The sequence below is a fragment of the Diorhabda sublineata genome, chromosome 2, assembly GCF_026230105.1.
Source record: "Diorhabda sublineata isolate icDioSubl1.1 chromosome 2, icDioSubl1.1, whole genome shotgun sequence".
Lineage (NCBI taxonomy): Eukaryota > Metazoa > Arthropoda > Insecta > Coleoptera > Chrysomelidae > Diorhabda > Diorhabda sublineata.
The window spans coordinates 38,597,914-38,618,369 of record NC_079475.1 but is presented as its reverse complement, the minus strand read 5'-3'; the positions used below and the strand labels follow the sequence as shown (position 1 = coordinate 38,618,369).

Sequence of the window (20,456 nt, the reverse complement as noted above, 5' to 3'; positions counted from 1 at the left end):
ACACTTTAGTTCTACATCTGTTTAGAAATCAAATTAGAAATATTAAAACAGCACTTTGTAACGTACGATTAAGCCTCAATCATTTTGAAAAATTGAACAGTGGAAATTAGTTTCCAAAAAACCCCAGTAAAAATGAAACAAAAACCAATACACAACAACCCTCACTATCGGAAAACCAGGAAAAATTCGTTGTATTCTCAGCACGTTTTTTTATCATTAGACTAAGTTTTAAATAAGCAAATGTCCTCACAATTCAATCAGATTCCGACGAATTCACCTTATATATGTAGATGTATAGGTAGATTTCTTTAATTTCTTATTTCTTAGACTTTTCTTTGAAGACAGGTGAAAATTTGACGTTTCGACTAGAAATACGAAATTAAAATCTACTTATACATCTACATATTTAAGTTGCGATGTTCCTAATAATGCCCAACAAACGAACGGTCCACCAAAACGCTATAATTGCGCATTTTTCATGTAAAATTGCGCTAAAAGCAAGTAAAGCTAATAAGGGTCCATACGACAAAATGGATATTTACCCCACGGCCGTCATTTTGACGTTGATCAGCTGCCCTCTTGAGAGAGTTCATAGTAGCATATGTTCCATTAATTTTGACAGGTTTAAACGTCAAGTATCAAACATTTGACGTTTAATGTGACAGTACTTAAAGTTGTTCATAATTCTTATCAAAATTGTAATTTAATCGGATTCTAGATCGTTTTTATTTTCCATAGAAAAGAAAATGGACGACAACGATCAACATTATTGTCTTCGTTGGAATAATTATCAGAGTAATATGACATCTGTGTTTCATCAGTTACTACAAAACGAAGACTTCGTTGACGTGACATTAGCATGCAACGACCGTTCTCTCAAAGCACATAAGGTGAGTTTTTAAAAAGAGAAGAAGATCCATTATTTTCAATCTCACTAATACTTGATTTGACTATTGCTTTTATATCATCAAGCGCAGTGATCGCATTCTGAAGCCAAACCGGCGTGTATGTGTAAAAATTGAGTTGTTGGCGTCAAAAAATTTTCCAACACATCGTATATTTGAATAAAATCCATCGTATGAGACGTTAGGTCGGTACGCACTTACGTGGAAATAGCTTCAAGAGGTTTAGAAGTTTATAATCTGGATATACATTATCTTATAGGCAGATAATCCGGTTTGCACTAATCTTCAATGCAATTCTTTTTGTAAATACTTCTGTACTAAAAGCTACCCGTACAACTTTTGAAACCGTGGACAAAAAATCAGGTAGAACAGAAAGGCAAACGTCGAATGTTACTCACACTAGCACCACTGGTCAAAAGTGTTTGCCCATCCAATACTACTTTCTTTATTTCGGTACAATTTCGGCAAATAATCTTCGTCTATTTGATTCCATTCGTTTTTCAGGACACTGCTTTCTGATTTCCCTGTCCAACTTGTCCAACAACACAATAGGTTTGAGATCGGAGGGACTGTGATGTCCAAATCATCACTTTCAATACATTTTTCTGTTCCGTTTCTTTTAAATATTCTTTGCACAGCTTCGAGGAATGCTCGGGATCATTTTCAGCCGATCAGGCGCTGACCAGGTCTGCAATCGTTCTTCCCCAAATCGCCACCTAGTCCCCGTCGTTACAATCCGTTCTCCCATTGATATGCACACTATTCTCTTGGACAAACCAAGTGCCTCAAACTTGCCTCTATAAAACTCTATCCCACTCTTCATGCGTCCAATTATTTATGTTCTTTAGCCCACTGCAACCACTTAATTTTATTTTGACGTCTTAAAACAGTTTCCTATACTGTAACCTTCCAAAAAGGCCAGGGATGGACAAAAACTCTAGAGTATATTAAAGAAAGGAATTGTACCGGGATAATTGCAGCCCTCAAGTTTTTTAGGGATGTTGGTGCACCGTTTGGGTGCCTAATTGCAGTTAAAGTCCATTCTGGCAGCTTTAGAATGGCGAGTTGTCACCACAAATTAACAAAAACTTTGATTATCGCGTTATAGATAGTAAAGTTTTCTTATGGAGTGGTGGGTCGACAACAACAACTAATTCCTTTAAAAACTTGAACATAGATAAATACTGAGACGCAATGAAAAATATCGCATTCGAAAACTTTCTGCAAAAATGCCGGTTTGACTTCACAGCGACGAAATAATATATACAACCTCTGAAATGAAACAAAAGAGAGAAAAAAAAGGTCCTCCGGTTTTCTTTTTCAGGTAGTTTTATCAGCGTGTTCGGCATATTTCCAAAAACTACTTTTAGAAAATCCCTGCAAGCACCCTACTATAATAATGCCTCAAGATGTCGGTTACGAAGACCTCAAATTTATCATCGAGTTCGTTTATAAAGGGGAAATCGACGTTTCTCAACCGGAACTCCAGGTAGGTGCTTGTTACTTACTCACTACACTGCGAGGTACTTACCAGTGCCGTAGTACCACTAATAAATATTTTTTTGTTGATAAATCGTCAAACTAAACATATATAAACATTCAGAAAATAAGAAATGAATCGTTTTAGCGTAATCTATTTGTTTCTGGTATGGATTATTTTCAATATACCAAAATCATCTTCTTGATTGCTTCGCTTCTCTCATTTCCAAGATTAAACTCCTGGTCTCTCTCAAGAAGTTGTTTTAATCGACTATATATAAGTCCAATAATAGTCACTGTTGTTTTTTTCCCTTTTCCGTGAAGTTTATGAACGAAATTCCGTGTGTTTGAAAATATAGAAACCACGACTTTTCCAGATGAGTTAATTGAAATTTCGCCAAAATCAGACCATCCAGATTAATGCCTATGATATTTAAGTGTGTAGCTATGGTCGAATATCGATGAAAAAAAATTATTTTTATTTGGTTTGAATACAAATTTTCCATTCGTTGTTTTTTTATTCCATAGTGAGAACAGCAACTTTTTCATACTCGAAAGTGCATGGAAACTCAAGGAAACATTTTTATATAATATTTTCATGATGTTGGCAATCTTCGGGACTTTTTTCTGGAATAAACAACTCTTTCGGACGCCCAATTGGTGACCGTGAGTTAGCTTCACGTACCACTGATGGTGGAACAGCTGGATGACATTTTGTATCTTGTAATCGTCATATTAAAGACTTATTGATCGATTTTGTGGAGTCCACTCTAGTTTTGGTCATAAGATATCGAAAAATTCATATTTTTTTAGACTAGATTCGGATTCCCTATTTTTTTTTTTGTAAATCTGTGAATTAAAATGTTTTAATTGGTGTTTAAAAATTTGTTTTTTTTGTTAATAAAAGTAGTGGTATCATTAATAATAATAATTTTCAAACTTAGGTCTCATTTTTGTCAAAAAAAATGGTCAAAAATGTTAATGTTTTGACTAAAAATTGGTCTTTTTCAAAATTTGATGAAAAACTGATTTTTTCAATGTGAAATTTACGCAACTTTACAAAAAAAATTTTAATACTCTCTAAAAATTGCTCATATTAGTATAATTAATTATTTTTTTCAAATTGTTCGGTTTTTTCATGTAGTTTCCGTTAAAATTGGACATTTTTCGGAAAAAATTCCGAATTACAGTTATCGGGGACTTTGTAATTTTCCATTTTTTCTTTTTAATCAATTAATTTTTACATTATATGATAAAAAATAGGATTTACTCAACTTCCAAACATTCACCGATCTTTTAACTCACATAGAATACCATTTGATAATCTAAAACTGTTGCTTTAACCTAAAATAGATTCTTATAGCACGCCAGTGATGACCTTCTCAATAAGACAGGTAAAAACCATTACGAAAACGACGAATGAAGAAGTTTCATGTTTTCTTTGCACTCCTTCGATGTTGAGTATTCCATTTCATCGCTCGATTTCCATTCGGGGTATACGAGAAGTAGTTTTTAGCGTTGGTCGTTTGGATACATTTCTTGCCTTTATTTTTTATATAGAAAAATACTTGTTCTAATAGAAAGGAATATTTTCTAACTTCCAACTCTAATTTTTTTTAAATACTCACTTAATCTTTTTGTCTATTTACCTTTTCGGGTATAACGGCGGATTTTCATCAAACCGACTCACTTGTGACAAGTTTTGTTAGAGACTCGATTCAGGCAAACGGACTAAAACTGATTTTGTTTTGATATGTTTTCTGTTTTCCATTAAACGAAAAGTTTTCGTGCGGATTTTCTATAAACAAATGTTTCGAAAGAGAAAGAAACTAAGATACTGGATGAGATTCAAGTGAAACACATAAAAAATTAAAGTTATAATGAATATTCAAATTGTTTCCTCCAATTTGATGTAGCTTGTTAATAATTGTATCCACAAATTACCGACAACACATCGAAACTTTTTGATCTTTCCGCCGGTCGACTAGACAGTCGCCTGCGACGAATAGTTTCCAAAATATTTCTCATTTTAAAAACCGTTGCCGTTTTGATGTGGTTTGGTGGAAATCCGCCTAAAGATGTAGGGTATTTCGATTTCGGGTATCGAGTATTTCCTGCATTATTCTTTTCATTTCTTTCGGTCCTTTCGGGTAGTTTCTTCCTTTTGTTGTCAGTTGCTTTCATTCCTAGAATTTACAATAAACGTAAAATCAAACTTTTCAAAAACTACTTTTGCATATTGACCAGTTGCCTTGTTTGGTCAAAAATTTCTTTCAGGATGCTGTTTCTTTATGAACACTTTGGTCCTTCCAGAAGGACAAATGTTTGTTGAAGAACGATCAACCACACCAACACTTTCGAGTTGAACCTTTTGAAATACACAATTGAATTTACTTCCTTGCCATTCTAACTAAAAGCCCCATTCGCCGTTTTGCTATCTTCAAAAGTAAAGGGTTTTCCAATAAGAGGTGTTATTTTAAACAGCCCGCTATTTCGGTAAATGTCACTTTTGAAGCTGTCATTTTTTGACATTTGACAAGTAGAAACTACGCCATTTATGAAAATGGAACGATACACGCTTCAACAACGCATTGAAATTATTAAAATTCACTATAGAAATGGTGAAAGTTTGGCAGAGACGGTTCGTAAAACGAAAACATTTTTGGGTCGACGTGAAGCACCTTCTCGGACCGCAAGACAGAAATTGGTGGAAAAATTTGAGCTATTGGGACAAGTTAGTGATGTGAAGAATAAAACCCGTGCACGTCGCTCAAGAACAACTGAGAATATTGCTGCTGTAGCCCAAAGTGTTGAAGTAAACCCAGGTTTGTCCATTCATCGTCGCTCTTTGGAATTAGCCATTCCACAAACGTCATTACACGGTATTTTGCATAAAGACTTGGGTCTTAAAGCCTATAAAGTTCAGTTAACACAAGAACTAAAGCCGGCCGATCATCGAGAACATCGTGTCTTTGCTGATTGGGTCCTTGAAATGCATGAAAATCATCTTAACTGATGAGGCCCATTTCCACCTTGGTGGTTACGTCAATAAACAAAATTATCGAATCTGGGGCTCGGAAAACCCAAGAGTTATTGTTGAAAATCCTTTCCATTATCAACGCGTGACTATTTGGTTTATGGTCTGGCGGTGTCATTGAACCTTACTTTTTCGAAAATGAGGCTGGAGCAACAGTTACGGTGAATGGATTGCGCTATCGAGAGATGATTAATGATTTCTTATGGCCGGAATTGGATGGTATTGATTTGGACAACGTTTACTTTCAACAAGACGGCGCTACGTGCCACACAAGCAACGAAACCATCGATCTCTTTCGGAAAAAATTTCCGGACCGTGTTATCTCTCGAAGAGGTGATCACAATTGCCCACCGAGATCTTGTGATTTAACACCTTGCGACTTTTTCCTTTGGGGCCACGTGAAAGGTCTACGCCTACAGTCCAGCATCGATTCAAGACCTCATAGATGGAATTTGTGAGGCTATCGAGGACATAGGGCAGCCGCTTTGCAATTTGGTTACGGAAAATTTCATGAAAAGGATATGGTCCTGTAAGCGCAGTCGTGGCGGCCATTTGGCTGATGTTGTGTTCCATTATTAACGGCATACCTTCCTTTTTTTTGCTTTTCTACCTGATCCTGATTTTCTTTCATTCGAAATACCTCTCTTAATACGCCGACAGATATCATAAATTGTTGGTCTGACTTTTTCAAATGATCTTATGATTTTTTTCGTATAACTTCTTACAGAGACGTAATGTTTAAACTTGGAACATTTGACAACTGCCAAATTACGAGAAACACTCTCAGTCAATTATTTGCTAAGCTGTCTAAAAAATAACGGATTTTTTGTCTCCACACTTTTGTGTACAATACTGCACGTTTCGTATTGATTGAATCATGTCTGTGCTTTTCGGCTGTTTTCCATGCTTCCTAACCATACGTTAGTATCCTCTTTTATAACTTTCTACTCTTATTTCCTTGACTATTTCATTGTTCCATAGAAAATAGTTTTATTGCGTTTGCTATGAAGATATTACTTCTGGTTAGAGGATCCGTCCGTTTGTTCGATTTCTACGATATCGTCATATAGCCATCTATATTCTTTTGCCCACCTTGGACAGCATCACCTGGATGATATTATCTGAGTTTATGACCTCCAGTGGTTACAAGTATGTCCTGCATCGTGTTCACAATACGTACACTCAGGTGTTTGTAATTTCTTCATTCTGTAGAGATACCGTCAGAAGTAGAAATGTCCCGGCAGAAGCTGGGTAATGTAGAAGTTCACATTCCCGATTTTCCTTTCGATCCACACTCTAAGGTCTTTTATTAGTCGTTGCGTCCATTCACCAGATTTTTCTTCTATTCACCGTAGTTGTCACGTCTGTATTGTTCTGAGCTACTTCTGTACATCCTCAGGAGGTCCACCAGTCCGGTAGGAGCTGGCGATTCTCATTACACATTGTCTCTGTAGCATCGTCATCGCTTTTCAATATTTTTTATCCTCAAGGCGTCTGATCAGACCTCCGCCTCATATAGAAGAGTTAATATTTGCTATTAAGCCCTCTCGATAGCCTTTCTAGCTGTTTTCCGTAAGTGGGGCCAAAAAGACATCTTCTTCTAAGGTCAATTTTCCATCTACTGTTATCGTTAATATCCTATTTGGATGTCGTGAGTTTTTGTTTCTGTGTTTATGATTATCGTCTTGGTTTTATCTACGTCTTTGTTAAACAATGTTGTAAAACAAATACGAGATATTTTTTCTTCGGTTCCGATTGTTAAATAAAAAGATAAACAGAATATTCCATTTTCCATACAGTTCGTTCTTGTGATTAACGAAACAATTTACGGCTTTCTAGTTGTACCGTAGAAACCGTTTCATTGTCCATTCTATTATTTGCCGGTTGAAATAGTGAAATGGAATAGAAAGGAAAGGAAATCTGAACGTGCCCGTTTTCTACAACAACGAGAATGTTACAGTAAAATCATTGGCGTACATTTTCCACCATAAATATTTAAAATCCAAATTTTCCTCGACAATTATGATTGAATCGAAGTATTTATATTCAAATATCATCAAAAAAGGTTTAGTTATACTTAATAACTCTCATTATATACAAGGTATGGTAAAAAATATGGTGAATTAATTTTTATAACAAAAATCACGCTACACATCATATGGTCGTTCTATTCTTAGTTAACAAGCAAAAAATACAGTAGATAAAAATAATAAAGGATTATGTCGTATTTAAAAAATTTCCTAGAAGTATCTGGCCTGACCTAAAGATGGCGGTAATTACTTGAAAAAGACATAATCATAAGTTGAATAGACATGTATGGGATTCCAAGAATTTTAACAACAAATATTCCTTCTCTTAGTCACAAGCTTTCTTTCCCTGTGTTTTCTTCGGTGATTTTGCTGCAATTTTCTCTCTTTTCTGAAATTTGCGATTTCTAAATGATGAAAAGCTAGTTTTCCGATGATTTTCACATCATTGTATCCTAAATATGGGATTCCAGGAATATTAACAACAAATATTCCTTCTCTTAGTCACAAGCTTTCTTTCCATGTTTTTTCTTCGGTGATTTTGCTGCAATTTTCTCTCTTTTTCGAAATTAGCGATTTCTAAATGATGAAAAGCTAGTTTTCCGATGATTTTCACATCATTATATCCTAAATATAGGATTCCAAGAATATTAACAACAAATATTCCTTCTCTTAGTCACAAGCTTTCTTTCCCTGTGTTTTCTTCGGTGATTTTGCTGCAATTTTCTCTCTTTTTCGAAATTAGCGATTTCTAAATGATGAAAAGCTAGTTTTCCGATGATTTTCACATCATTATATCCTAAATATAGGATTCCAAGAATATTAACAACAAATATTCCTTCTCTTAGTCACAAGCTTTCTTTCCCTGTGTTTTCTTCGGTGATTTTGCTGCAATTTTCTCTCTTTTCTGAAATTTGCGATTTCTAAATGATGAAAAGCTAGTTTTCCGATGATTTTCACATCATTATATCCTAAATATAGGATTCCGAGAATATTAACAACAAATATTCCTTCTCTTAGTCACAAGCTTTCTTTCCATGTTTTTTCTTCGGTGATTTTGCTGCAATTTTCTCTCTTTTTCGAAATTAGCGATTTCTAAATGATGAAAAGCTAGTTTTCCGATGATTTTCACATCATTATATCCTAAATATGGGATTCCAGGAATATTAACAACAAATATTCCTTCTCTTAGTCACAAGCTTTCTTTCCATGTGTTTTCTTCGGTGATTTTGCTGCAATTTTCACTCTTTTTCGAAATTAGCGATTTCTAAATGATGAAAAGCTAGCTTTCCGATGATTTTCACATCATTATATCCTAAATATGGGATTCCAAGAATATTAACAACAAATATTCCTTCTCTTAGTCACAAGCTTTCTTTCCATGTGTTTTCTTCGGTGATTTTGCTGCAATTTTCTCTCTTTTCTGAAATTTGCGATTTCTAAATGATGAAAAGCTAGTTTTCCGATGATTTTCACATCATTATATCCTAAATATAGGATTCCAAGAATATTAACAACAAATATTCCTTCTCTTGGTCACAAGCTTTCTTTCCATGTTTTTTCTTCGGTGATTTTGCTGCAATTTTCTCTCTTTTTCGAAATTAGCGATTTCTAAATGATGAAAAGCTAGTTTTCCGATGATTTTCACATCATTATATCCTAAATATAGGATTCCAAGAATATTAACAACAAATATTCCTTCTCTTAGTCACAAGCTTTCTTTCCATGTTTTTTCTTCGGTGATTTTGCTGCAATTTTCTCTCTTTTTCGAAATTTGCGATTTCTAAATGATGAAAAGCTAGTTTTCCGATGATTTTCACATCATTGTATCCTAAATATGGGATTCCAGGAATATTAACAACAAATATTCCTTCTCTTAGTCACAAGCTTTCTTTCCATGTTTTTTCTTCGGTGATTTTGCTGCAATTTTCTCTCTTTTTCGAAATTAGCGATTTCTAAATGATGAAAAGCTAGTTTTCCGATGATTTTCACATCATTATATCCTAAATATGGGATTCCAGGAATATTAACAACAAATATTCCTTCTCTTAGTCACAAGCTTTCTTTCCATGTGTTTTCTTCGGTGATTTTGCTGCAATTTTCACTCTTTTTCGAAATTAGCGATTTCTAAATGATGAAAAGCTAGCTTTCCGATGATTTTCACATCATTATATCCTAAATATGGGATTCCAAGAATATTAACAACAAATATTCCTTCTCTTAGTCACAAGCTTTCTTTCCATGTGTTTTCTTCGGTGATTTTGCTGCAATTTTCTCTCTTTTCTGAAATTTGCGATTTCTAAATGATGAAAAGCTAGTTTTCCGATGATTTTCACATCATTATATCCTAAATATAGGATTCCAAGAATATTAACAACAAATATTCCTTCTCTTAGTCACAAGCTTTCTTTCCATGTTTTTTCTTCGGTGATTTTGCTGCAATTTTCTCTCTTTTTTGAAATTATCGATTTCTAAATGATGAAAAGCTAGTTTTCCGATGATTTTCACATCATTATATCCTAAATATAGGATTCCAAGAATATTAACAACAAATATTCCTTCTCTTAGTCACAAGCTTTCTTTCCATGTGTTTTCTTCGGTGATTTTGCTGCAATTTTCTCTCTTTTCTGAAATTTGCGATTTCTAAATGATGAAAAGCTAGTTTTCCGATGATTTTCACATCATTATATCCTAAATATAGGATTCCAAGAATATTAACAACAAATATTCCTTCTCTTAGTCACAAGCTTTCTTTCCATGTTTTTTCTTCGGTGATTTTGCTGCAATTTTCTCTCTTTTTCGAAATTAGCGATTTCTAAATGATGAAAAGCTAGTTTTCCGATGATTTTCACATCATTATATCCTAAATATAGGATTCCAAGAATATTAACAACAAATATTCCTTCTCTTAGTCACAAGCTTTCTTTCCATGTTTTTTCTTCGGTGATTTTGCTGCAATTTTCTCTCTTTTTTGAAATTATCGATTTCTAAATGATGAAAAGCTAGTTTTCCGATGATTTTCACATCATTATATCCTAAATATAGGATTCCAAGAATATTAACAACAAATATTCCTTCTCTTAGTCACAAGCTTTCTTTCCATGTTTTTTCTTCGGTGATTTTGCTGCAATTTTCTCTCTTTTTTGAAATTATCGATTTCTAAATGATGAAAAGCTAGTTTTCCGATGATTTTCACATCATTATATCCTAAATATGGGATTCCAAGAATATTAACAACAAATATTCCTTCTCTTCGTCACAAGCTTTCTTTCCATGTTTTTTCTTCGGTGATTTTGCTGCAATTTTCTCTCTTTTTCGAAATTAGCGATTTCTAAATGATGAAAAGCTAGTTTTCCGATGATTTTCACATCATTATATCCTAAATATAGGATTCCAAGAATATTAACAACAAATATTCCTTCTCTTAGTCACAAGCTTTCTTTCCATGTTTTTTCTTCGGTGATTTTGCTGCAATTTTCTCTCTTTTTCGAAATTAGCGATTTCTAAATGATGAAAAGCTAGTTTTCCGATGATTTTCACATCATTATATCCTAAATATAGGATTCCAAGAATATTAACAACAAATATTCCTTCTCTTAGTCACAAGCTTTCTTTCCATGTTTTTTCTTCGGTGATTTTGCTGCAATTTTCTCTCTTTTTCGAAATTAGCGATTTCTAAATGATGAAAAGCTAGTTTTCCGATGATTTTCACATCATTATATCCTAAATATAGGATTCCAAGAATATTAACAACAAATATTCCTTCTCTTAGTCACAAGCTTTCTTTCCATGTTTTTTCTTCGGTGATTTTGCTGCAATTTTCTCTCTTTTTTGAAATTATCGATTTCTAAATGATGAAAAGCTAGTTTTCCGATGATTTTCACATCATTATATCCTAAATATAGGATTCCAAGAATATTAACAACAAATATTCCTTCTCTTAGTCACAAGCTTTCTTTCCATGTTTTTTCTTCGGTGATTTTGCTGCAATTTTCTCTCTTTTTCGAAATTAGCGATTTCTAAATGATGAAAAGCTAGCTTTCCGATGATTTTCACATCATTATATCCTAAATATGGGATTCCAAGAATATTAACAACAAATATTCCTTCTCTTAGTCACAAGCTTTCTTTCCATGTTTTTTCTTCGGTGATTTTGCTGCAATTTTCTCTCTTTTTCGAAATTAGCGATTTCTAAATGATGAAAAGCTAGTTTTCCGATGATTTTCACATCATTATATCCTAAATATAGGATTCCAAGAATATTAACAACAAATATTCCTTCTCTTAGTCACAAGCTTTCTTTCCATGTTTTTTCTTCGGTGATTTTGCTGCAATTTTCTCTCTTTTTCGAAATTAGCGATTTCTAAATGATGAAAAGCTAGTTTTCCGATGATTTTCACATCATTATATCCTAAATATAGGATTCCAAGAATATTAACAACAAATATTCCTTCTCTTAGTCACAAGCTTTCTTTCCATGTTTTTTCTTCGGTGATTTTGCTGCAATTTTCTCTCTTTTTCGAAATTAGCGATTTCTAAATGATGAAAAGCTAGTTTTCCGATGATTTTCACATCATTATATCCTAAATATAGGATTCCAAGAATATTAACAACAAATATTCCTTCTCTTAGTCACAAGCTTTCTTTCCATGTTTTTTCTTCGGTGATTTTGCTGCAATTTTCTCTCTTTTTTGAAATTATCGATTTCTAAATGATGAAAAGCTAGTTTTCCGATGATTTTCACATCATTATATCCTAAATATAGGATTCCAAGAATATTAACAACAAATATTCCTTCTCTTAGTCACAAGCTTTCTTTCCATGTTTTTTCTTCGGTGATTTTGCTGCAATTTTCTCTCTTTTTCGAAATTAGCGATTTCTAAATGATGAAAAGCTAGTTTTCCGATGATTTTCACATCATTATATCCTAAATATAGGATTCCAAGAATATTAACAACAAATATTCCTTCTCTTAGTCACAAGCTTTCTTTCCATGTTTTTTCTTCGGTGATTTTGCTGCAATTTTCTCTCTTTTTCGAAATTAGCGATTTCTAAATGATGAAAAGCTAGTTTTCCGATGATTTTCACATCATTATATCCTAAATATAGGATTCCAAGAATATTAACAACAAATATTCCTTCTCTTAGTCACAAGCTTTCTTTCCATGTTTTTTCTTCAGTGATTTTGCTGCAATTTTCTCTCTTTTTCGAAATTAGCGATTTCTAAATGATGAAAAGCTAGTTTTCCGATGATTTTCACATCATTATATCCTAAATATAGGATTCCAAGAATATTAACAACAAATATTCCTTCTCTTAGTCACAAGCTTTCTTTCCATGTTTTTTCTTCGGTGATTTTGCTGCAATTTTCTCTCTTTTTCGAAATTAGCGATTTCTAAATGATGAAAAGCTAGTTTCCCGATGATTTTCACATCATTATTGACAAGTCAGGCTTTTTACGGACGGACTGAGTAATAATGTCTAAGATTTCGACGCTGGACGCTAAGATTTTGGTTCATCTAATGTTGATTCGGTCTCTCCAAACTCTTCGACGCATTTTCTCATCAGACAAGCGCTTGGCGCATCAATTAAGTATCTAAGATAGCAAATATTGCAGAATTTTTTTCGCGCTACAATCGCCGAATTATCGTTTTTGTCGCACGCAACACGCTCGGTCCGCCCTCGTGAAACAACTAAATACCCAAGAGCCGATTCACATACGTCCCGCGCCCCTTCGAATAGCTGTGGTCGCAATAAGCAAAGTGAACTTTAAGACTCATTAAAAGATTATTTCACAAATATAAAAACATTTCTTCTCCCTCAAACCATATACCACAAGCCTATATTTCCATTTTAACCTTTCTGATTTTTTTTACCCGCAGAAGGGTTTCTACATATTTATAGTCATAGTGTACGTACGCAGTTTTTTAAATCATACACTGTTCGTCGAAAAACATCGTCAAAAAGAATCATTAAATTTTTTTTTTTCAGTAAGCTAATATACCGTATTTTTTACCGCACTTCGTATCATTCGGCTCGGGGTATTAATACAATATTTTAGTAAAGTTGAACAACCGAAAAATTCGTTTTCTTCTTTGTTAGTTCTCTATTTTTTTGGTTATTTTTTGGAAGTCAGCTCCATCGTATTTTTAAAAAAAAAAAATGAAATAATCGATATTTTGAATCGTGTTATTTAAGACAAACATTAGACCTAAGTTAGAAAACCGAAATTTCAACACTTTTTTGGTCAATATTCATAAAATATCCAGATCTACTGCGAAATATTATATAAGGATGAACGGGGCTCACTAGTTAATTTTTCGCACTTCCCATATCGACTTGTTTGTTATTTTATTTTGAAGAAATGATAAAAAAATTGTATTAGCTAATAGCTATTAGCAAAATCAGAGTCCTTTATCATCACTCCCCGTATGTACTGTCACAAAACTGGAATTTTAAAGTCACACGCGTAAGAAATAGATTTTGAGGTCGTTGATCTCTGAACGCTTTTCTTCATTTTGTATATAACTCTAGAGTAAATAAGTAAAATGAGTAATAACACTCGATACGGCATTGTGGACAAACAGCAGCTGAATATTTATTCAAATTTCACGTTTATGTTGAAATATACGGAGCTTTCCCACGTATAACAAAAACGTATAACTGATATAATTGAAAAAATTTGTTAATAATATTTTTTCCACGAAACCGATGTAGTAAAGTATTCAAAATACAACTTTTTTCTGACTAATTCCACCTTTACCGTTTTCTATAACCAAAAACCCTGTATATTTTCGCATGTTTGGATACTCCTATAAGAGAAATATGAAATAAATAACGTTATAGTTCTAATCTAAGACTAAAATATCAATCATCCTAAAAATATGTTGGTTCGAAAAACGAAAATATTGAATACGGATTATAACTTTAATAAAATATTCGTTACAAAATTCGAAACATATTTTGAGATCACCTCCGTACATTTACAAGTATTAAATTATATCCCATGTAGAATTCGTTAAGCAAAGCGTATATGGAAAAACATGTTTTGGACTCGTCAATAACCCAGATTCCTCACTATTTGGATGATAAATTAATTTTCTGTCTACTTTGGAAAATGCATAAATTACATGGCGGATATAATAGTATTTATTTAATTAAATGAAGACATATTGAATCCAATAAATCAAAACATATTATTTTAAAATAACGTAGTTTTAATAATATCAATTCTTATCGCTTTATTATCATTAAATCCTGTTATTTGTACTTCTGCTTATCTAACCAGTATCTTCAGACTATTTTTGTATTATTTAATCTGTTTGGAAATTACATTATCGTATGTGTAACGCCATCTTCTAGTCAGTTTAACATTTCCGTAATACGATGTTCTAGGTTAATGTTTGTTGTAAGTTGCAGATTTCTTTACGTTAATGCCACCATTTTTGATCCATCTCGATGATAAATTTTGTTCGATTTTTTCATAAAACTCATCTGAAAAAGATAAATAGCAATTATTTTAGTGAATATGTGAAATATTTTCAAAAAATTGTCAAAGTACTGTAATTATTAGAAACAAAAAAGAATTAGAAATTCAAAATTGCTTCTTGTTAATGTAAACGCGCCATCTCTTGTTTAATAGCCGAATCTACAATGTGAATTATCAAATAATTTTACTATTCTAACCAATTTATCATTGAATTTATGTAATGTATGGTTCAAAAATAATTCAAAACTTCATTACTACTCCCAAAGTACGTTTAGTCATTATTCCCATAAAAAGTAATTTTACTAAGTAGGTAAAACTCCATCATATTTATTCCTCCATAAATTACGTTTAGTTATTGAAAATATGTTCAATTCCAAATCGTTTATTCCATTTTTTATAAATTTGTATACACTATATATAAATTATGACTATATTTTTATTAATTTCGATATTCGGAAACATTCTTTTTTGCTATTGCCCTCTCTGATATAAGTTGGGAACTAATGTGCATACACGAGTTATATTACAGTTTCCTACTTAATGCTACGTTCTATAATCTATATCAATGGAAAACTACTGATTATTGTTTTTATACTAATGACTAAATTCATTCTAATAAATTTAAATAGTAAAACTTTGAATTTATTTTTATTATAAATTAATTAAATCTGTGTCTATCTATTCATAAAGGGTTTCCAAGTTTATTTGCAGGTTATCTAGATACTTCGTTTATTTTGTTGAATTGAAAAAACAGGAAAATGATTGTTTTTCGACTAGTTTTTCAGTCGCATTAATTTTATTCTTCAATAATTGCATTCTTTTACTATATAAACTCCCATCCTGATAAAACTCAACGAATCAACAGGAGAATTTCACTCCCTCTACACCGCCCTCCCGTAATAAAAATCAATCGCGGAGCGACGTAAACGCCGCCGCTGTTGCTGCCTCTTTCTTCTCCGCCTCCAACGGTCCATTTTCGCAGGATGAATAGTATACAGGGTAATTCCAACTAGACTAAAATAGTTTGAGAAAATATTTGAGGTTGGAATAGTCGGGAAGAAAAAAATTACACAAGTGAACGAATGTTATAAATAAGAAGGGACTTAGTGGGTCAGAGGAAATTTTGAAGGGCTAAAAATATTGAGAAACGACAAATATTGAATAAAAATAATGATGTAATGTATTTATATAAAAGAAGAAGAGATAATTGAAGGTTATTTTATCAGAATTAAGTAAATACGTCTGGAATCTTTTGTAAATGTTTTTTCGCATCATACATCTTACGGAGCTATTAAATAACAATAACAGAATTAAAATTTCGGTCAATTGAAATATTTATATGATTCTAAGTTTTCTAAAATACATTGAGGGCGAACCAAAAGAATTATAGCATTACGTTTTTTTTTTTAATAAACTTCTTTCAATGCCTATATCCACCCTGTATGTAAAATCGATATTTTTAGAACGGATAGTAGTGCTCTTGGTTACGCAGGAACTCGAAGCTGGTGCCATGCTTGAGCTCAAGGATACAAGGATGCTGCTGGTGCGGATGTTGGAATTCCAGATTTAACTGAATTATTTAGAGGTTAGGAGGGTGGGTCGTTTTTGCATTTTCTTTGTTTTTATTACGTTTAATATTGTTAACTCGTTGAAATTACGTCGTATTAACGAATTGTTGCTTTTGAAGGACTGAAATTTTTACGCTACCGATTTTATAAAAACTGACTAGCCGCTACGTATTTTGAAAAATCTCGATTTGAAACTAGGGGGCGCTGTCTAACATTTATTTAGAAAATGAGAAGTATGATAAAATACTGGAAAAAGGCGCTAACGTAGGTTAAAACTCATGCAAGTATATTTTATCTACGACTATCGCGATTAATAGTAAATTCCAACTTTATTAAAAATTTTTGATAGTTTCAATTAGTTGTTTTGTTAATAAAATTAACTTAGTAGTTTGAACAAAAAACAAACTTAATGCGTAGGACTGAATCATCTTCAATTATTCTCTAATATTCTTTATCCCTTTCGACATTCTGATTATTAGTTTTCATTTCTTTTTTCCACTATACCCGATTTTACGCGACTTCATTCATTTGTTGTATCGTTTTTTTTTTCTTTTTTACTCCTTCCTCTGCTACTTGTTCTTTCTGGATCTTTCTTTTCCTTATGTCTTTTTCCTTCTGTCACTTTTCTTATTGTAACGTTGTTTTCTATTGGTTCCTGTTTAACATTTTCTATCCTATCCACCCCCGTTTCCCTGCAATTTTCCATTCTACTACTCCATCTCTGCTGCTATTATTTTACTCCAAAGTATTCACTTCATTATTTGTTCTTTACCCACTTTTCCCTTTCTGGTTTATTACCATACTTTTGCAAATTTACTTCAATTCTTAGGTATTTCGTTGTGTTTATCCGTTTGTCTATTTTTTCTTCCATTTTCTTAAATGTATCTGCTACTATTAGGTACTGAATCATCTAGTTTCGCTGATTCTAGCAAATTATTGTCTCCAATTCATAATTCTTCTCTTTTATTGATTTCATCATCCTTTCCATGACTAATATAAATAGAAGATGATTGAGAGCGTCCCCTTTTTTAACCCCTATCTACGTCGATCTTCTCTCCTCTTACTTTTTCGTATATTCCTTTCGTTATCCTTTTTATTTTCCTGAAAATTCCTTTTTTACTCGATCGGAAGAGAAATGAAGAAATAAGGGACATGTGCGATATTCAGGATGTAGTAAGATGGGCAAGGAGCCGCAGAAGACAATGGAGAGACCATGTTGACAGAATGCCAAATGAACGGTTAGCAAAAATTGCAAAGGAAAAGGAACCGGACACAACTCGACCTCCTGGACGACCACCTATAAGGTGGTATGAAAGCTGGTCCTCAACATCCCAACTACTCCTGGCGAACCCTTGATGAAAATACAGGACCTAGGCCTAACGTAAGAAGAAGAAGAAGAAGAAGAAGAATTCCTTTTTTCCCGATACCATTTTTCTATCTAATTGAGTCGAATGCAGCTTACAAATCAATGAATTGTTGAATCGAATGAATTATTTCGAATTGATTGAGTAATTTCATTTATATCATTTCATTTTTTCACACATTCGATTATTGTAGCCAGACGAATTGTCTCGAAAGTTTACTAATGATGGGTACGGTTCTATGTCGTCCACAATGTTGTTTAGTTTTCAAATGTCAACGTCAACCCATTTGGTTTATTTTCGACTACAATAGAATAGTTTCTAAACTCACATTTTTCATATTAAATACTGAATGCCTTATTCAGAATTGTGAATACTAACTTCGGGATAACTTTTCTACAACAGTCCGTAGATGTGTGTAGAAATCACCCCCCAACTATGTACGTAAGTGTAGTTTACCACCCACTACCCTCATGTACAAATTTGACGTGATTCGATTGATTTTATATTCCTATAATGTAGCTGATTAATTTCGTTTATGGTTTGTTATACTTGTATGAGACCGTATAAATATTTTTTTTCAATGTACCAATTTATTTTGCTTGGGGAATTATTGAGTTTTATTTTATGCGATGTTCCGAATGTATTTTTAAACAATTTGTTTTTATCTGTGATGTAAAAAGTCGTAAAAACATTTGAATGAAGTCGTTGAGCTTCATGAAAAAGAAGACAATAGAAAAGAGGAGTATAGTGAATGAGAAAACAACTAAAAATAGACGGTTTAGTAGGTATCAGATGTGGGTCAAGAAAGCGCGAAGATCGTCAAAGGAAAATTTGAAATAAATTTTCATTCACTAGTATAACATAAAAGATCTTACAATGAATTCCTTTTTATTATTTAACCAACACTTTTTACGTTTATTCAGTGTCATTTGGGATTTTTCTATTTGTGTTTTCATGTGATTACTTAATGACATTGTTTTTTTTTAATGACGTTCCTTTTCCTAATAGGAGAAACATGAGTATTAGAAGCTTTTCAATTTAAACAAAAAAATGAAAGTATTTTTTTCGAAACCATTCAATTATTTTTTGTGATACACTGAAAAACGTTCATTACAAAAACGCATTGTCGAAATTGAGTACTTTCAACTGGATATTGTCTTTTCCCCATTCAACAACTGAAACTCGAGTACTACTTAGGTCTTTTGGGTGGATTTTTATAATTATTTAGATAAAAAAATGGAATTTTCTGTTTCCAAATATTGTTAACAGATGCATTAGTCAACTAAGACAAGCGCCAAATTTTTCTGAGGATGCTTATTCGATACCTCTTCATATTGTAACGTTTTTCGTATTTATTTACACTCTTTCTATTCATTACGTGAATTAATAAACACTGTCTCTTAAATCTCTATTTTTTTAAAACTTACTGCGCTCACACAAATCATTTATATACCTAAATAAAATTCTACAAAGTTCTAGAACAAAAAGACCGCCATTTATATAAAACTAGCTGACCCGGCGAACTCTGTTCTGCTTTAAAGGCAATAAATAAGCCAATTTTCTCCTTGTGATACACATGCAAAAACAAACAACGCAGATGGTCTTCCGACCCGTGATTATGCCACATTCCAATTGACCATGGGAAAAACAAGGATGTTCTAGATTCAAACCATAAACTTTTAAGGATTGGCCTTGCGATTTATTGATGGTCATGGCAAATATAAGACGCATCGGAAATTGAAGTCTTTTGAATTCAAACGGCATATCGGTTGGGATAATCGGGATCCTCACCTTTCAATTTTCTAACCACCAAACGCGTACCGTTGCACAGTTTTGGTTGGAGCCAACCTTTAGGCGTAAATTGTGCGCTGGTGAATCAGGCACATCCAAGGAGCTTAAAAATTCAATTGGATATTTGGTGGCTTCGTCTTCATTTGTGACGCAGTCAATAGATTTGAATGAATCCATTGTTCCAATGATCTTATTTTGAATTATGTAGTTCAGGTCATCTACATCTTTATTCTTAGCCAACCAAGCATTATTTTTGTAGTTAGAAATGATATCAATCCGCTAGATTCATCGACAGGTACTTGACCATTACCGATAGTCAGCAATTGCTTAGAGAAATCTTCGGCAGATGCATCATTAAGGAATGTTGTCAGCTGCAGTTTCTTCACATAGCGCCATAGATTCGACGATTTGAGGCAAGCGTTTATTCCGTCGGCAGCCATGAAAATCTCCAGACAGTAAAATCATTGCTCCTCCAAATCATCTCGAGTCATTGCGTAAATCTTTCGGTTAAGTGCTTCTAATGCACGTTTATGCGCCGTTGTGCATTCGTCCCAGATGATGATTTTCGATGCCGATAAAACTTTGGCCAGTGCTGAGTTTTTTGAGATATTGCACGTTGGCTCTTCAGTAGTTTGAAGATTTAATGGTAATTTTCATGCTGAATAAGCCGTACGGCGTTCTTCTAACAATGTGGCTGCTATTCCAGAAGAAGCAACTGCAACCGCTATGTTGGATCTCGCACGAACAGTGGCTAAAACTACTGACATGAGGAATGTCTTACCTGCTCCACTAGGGG

The 20,456-nt window shown here is 33.1% G+C and overlaps 1 protein-coding gene across 3 annotated transcripts in view; it reads left to right on the top strand.

Annotated features, from left to right (window-relative positions):
• The window catches only part of LOC130453376 (protein bric-a-brac 2-like), a 51,119-nt gene that overhangs the window by 6,758 nt on the left and 23,905 nt on the right, over nt 1–20,456 (top strand). For all 3 annotated transcript variants that reach the window (XR_008911046.1, XM_056793084.1, XM_056793083.1), the window contains exons 2-3: nt 739–890; nt 2,230–2,394. Coding sequence is in view for 2 of the 3 variants with exons in the window: in XM_056793084.1 (XP_056649062.1) it covers nt 747–890; nt 2,230–2,394 (309 nt within the window). In the remaining variant the exon portion in view is untranslated. The remainder of the gene's footprint in view (nt 1–738; nt 891–2,229; nt 2,395–20,456) is intronic.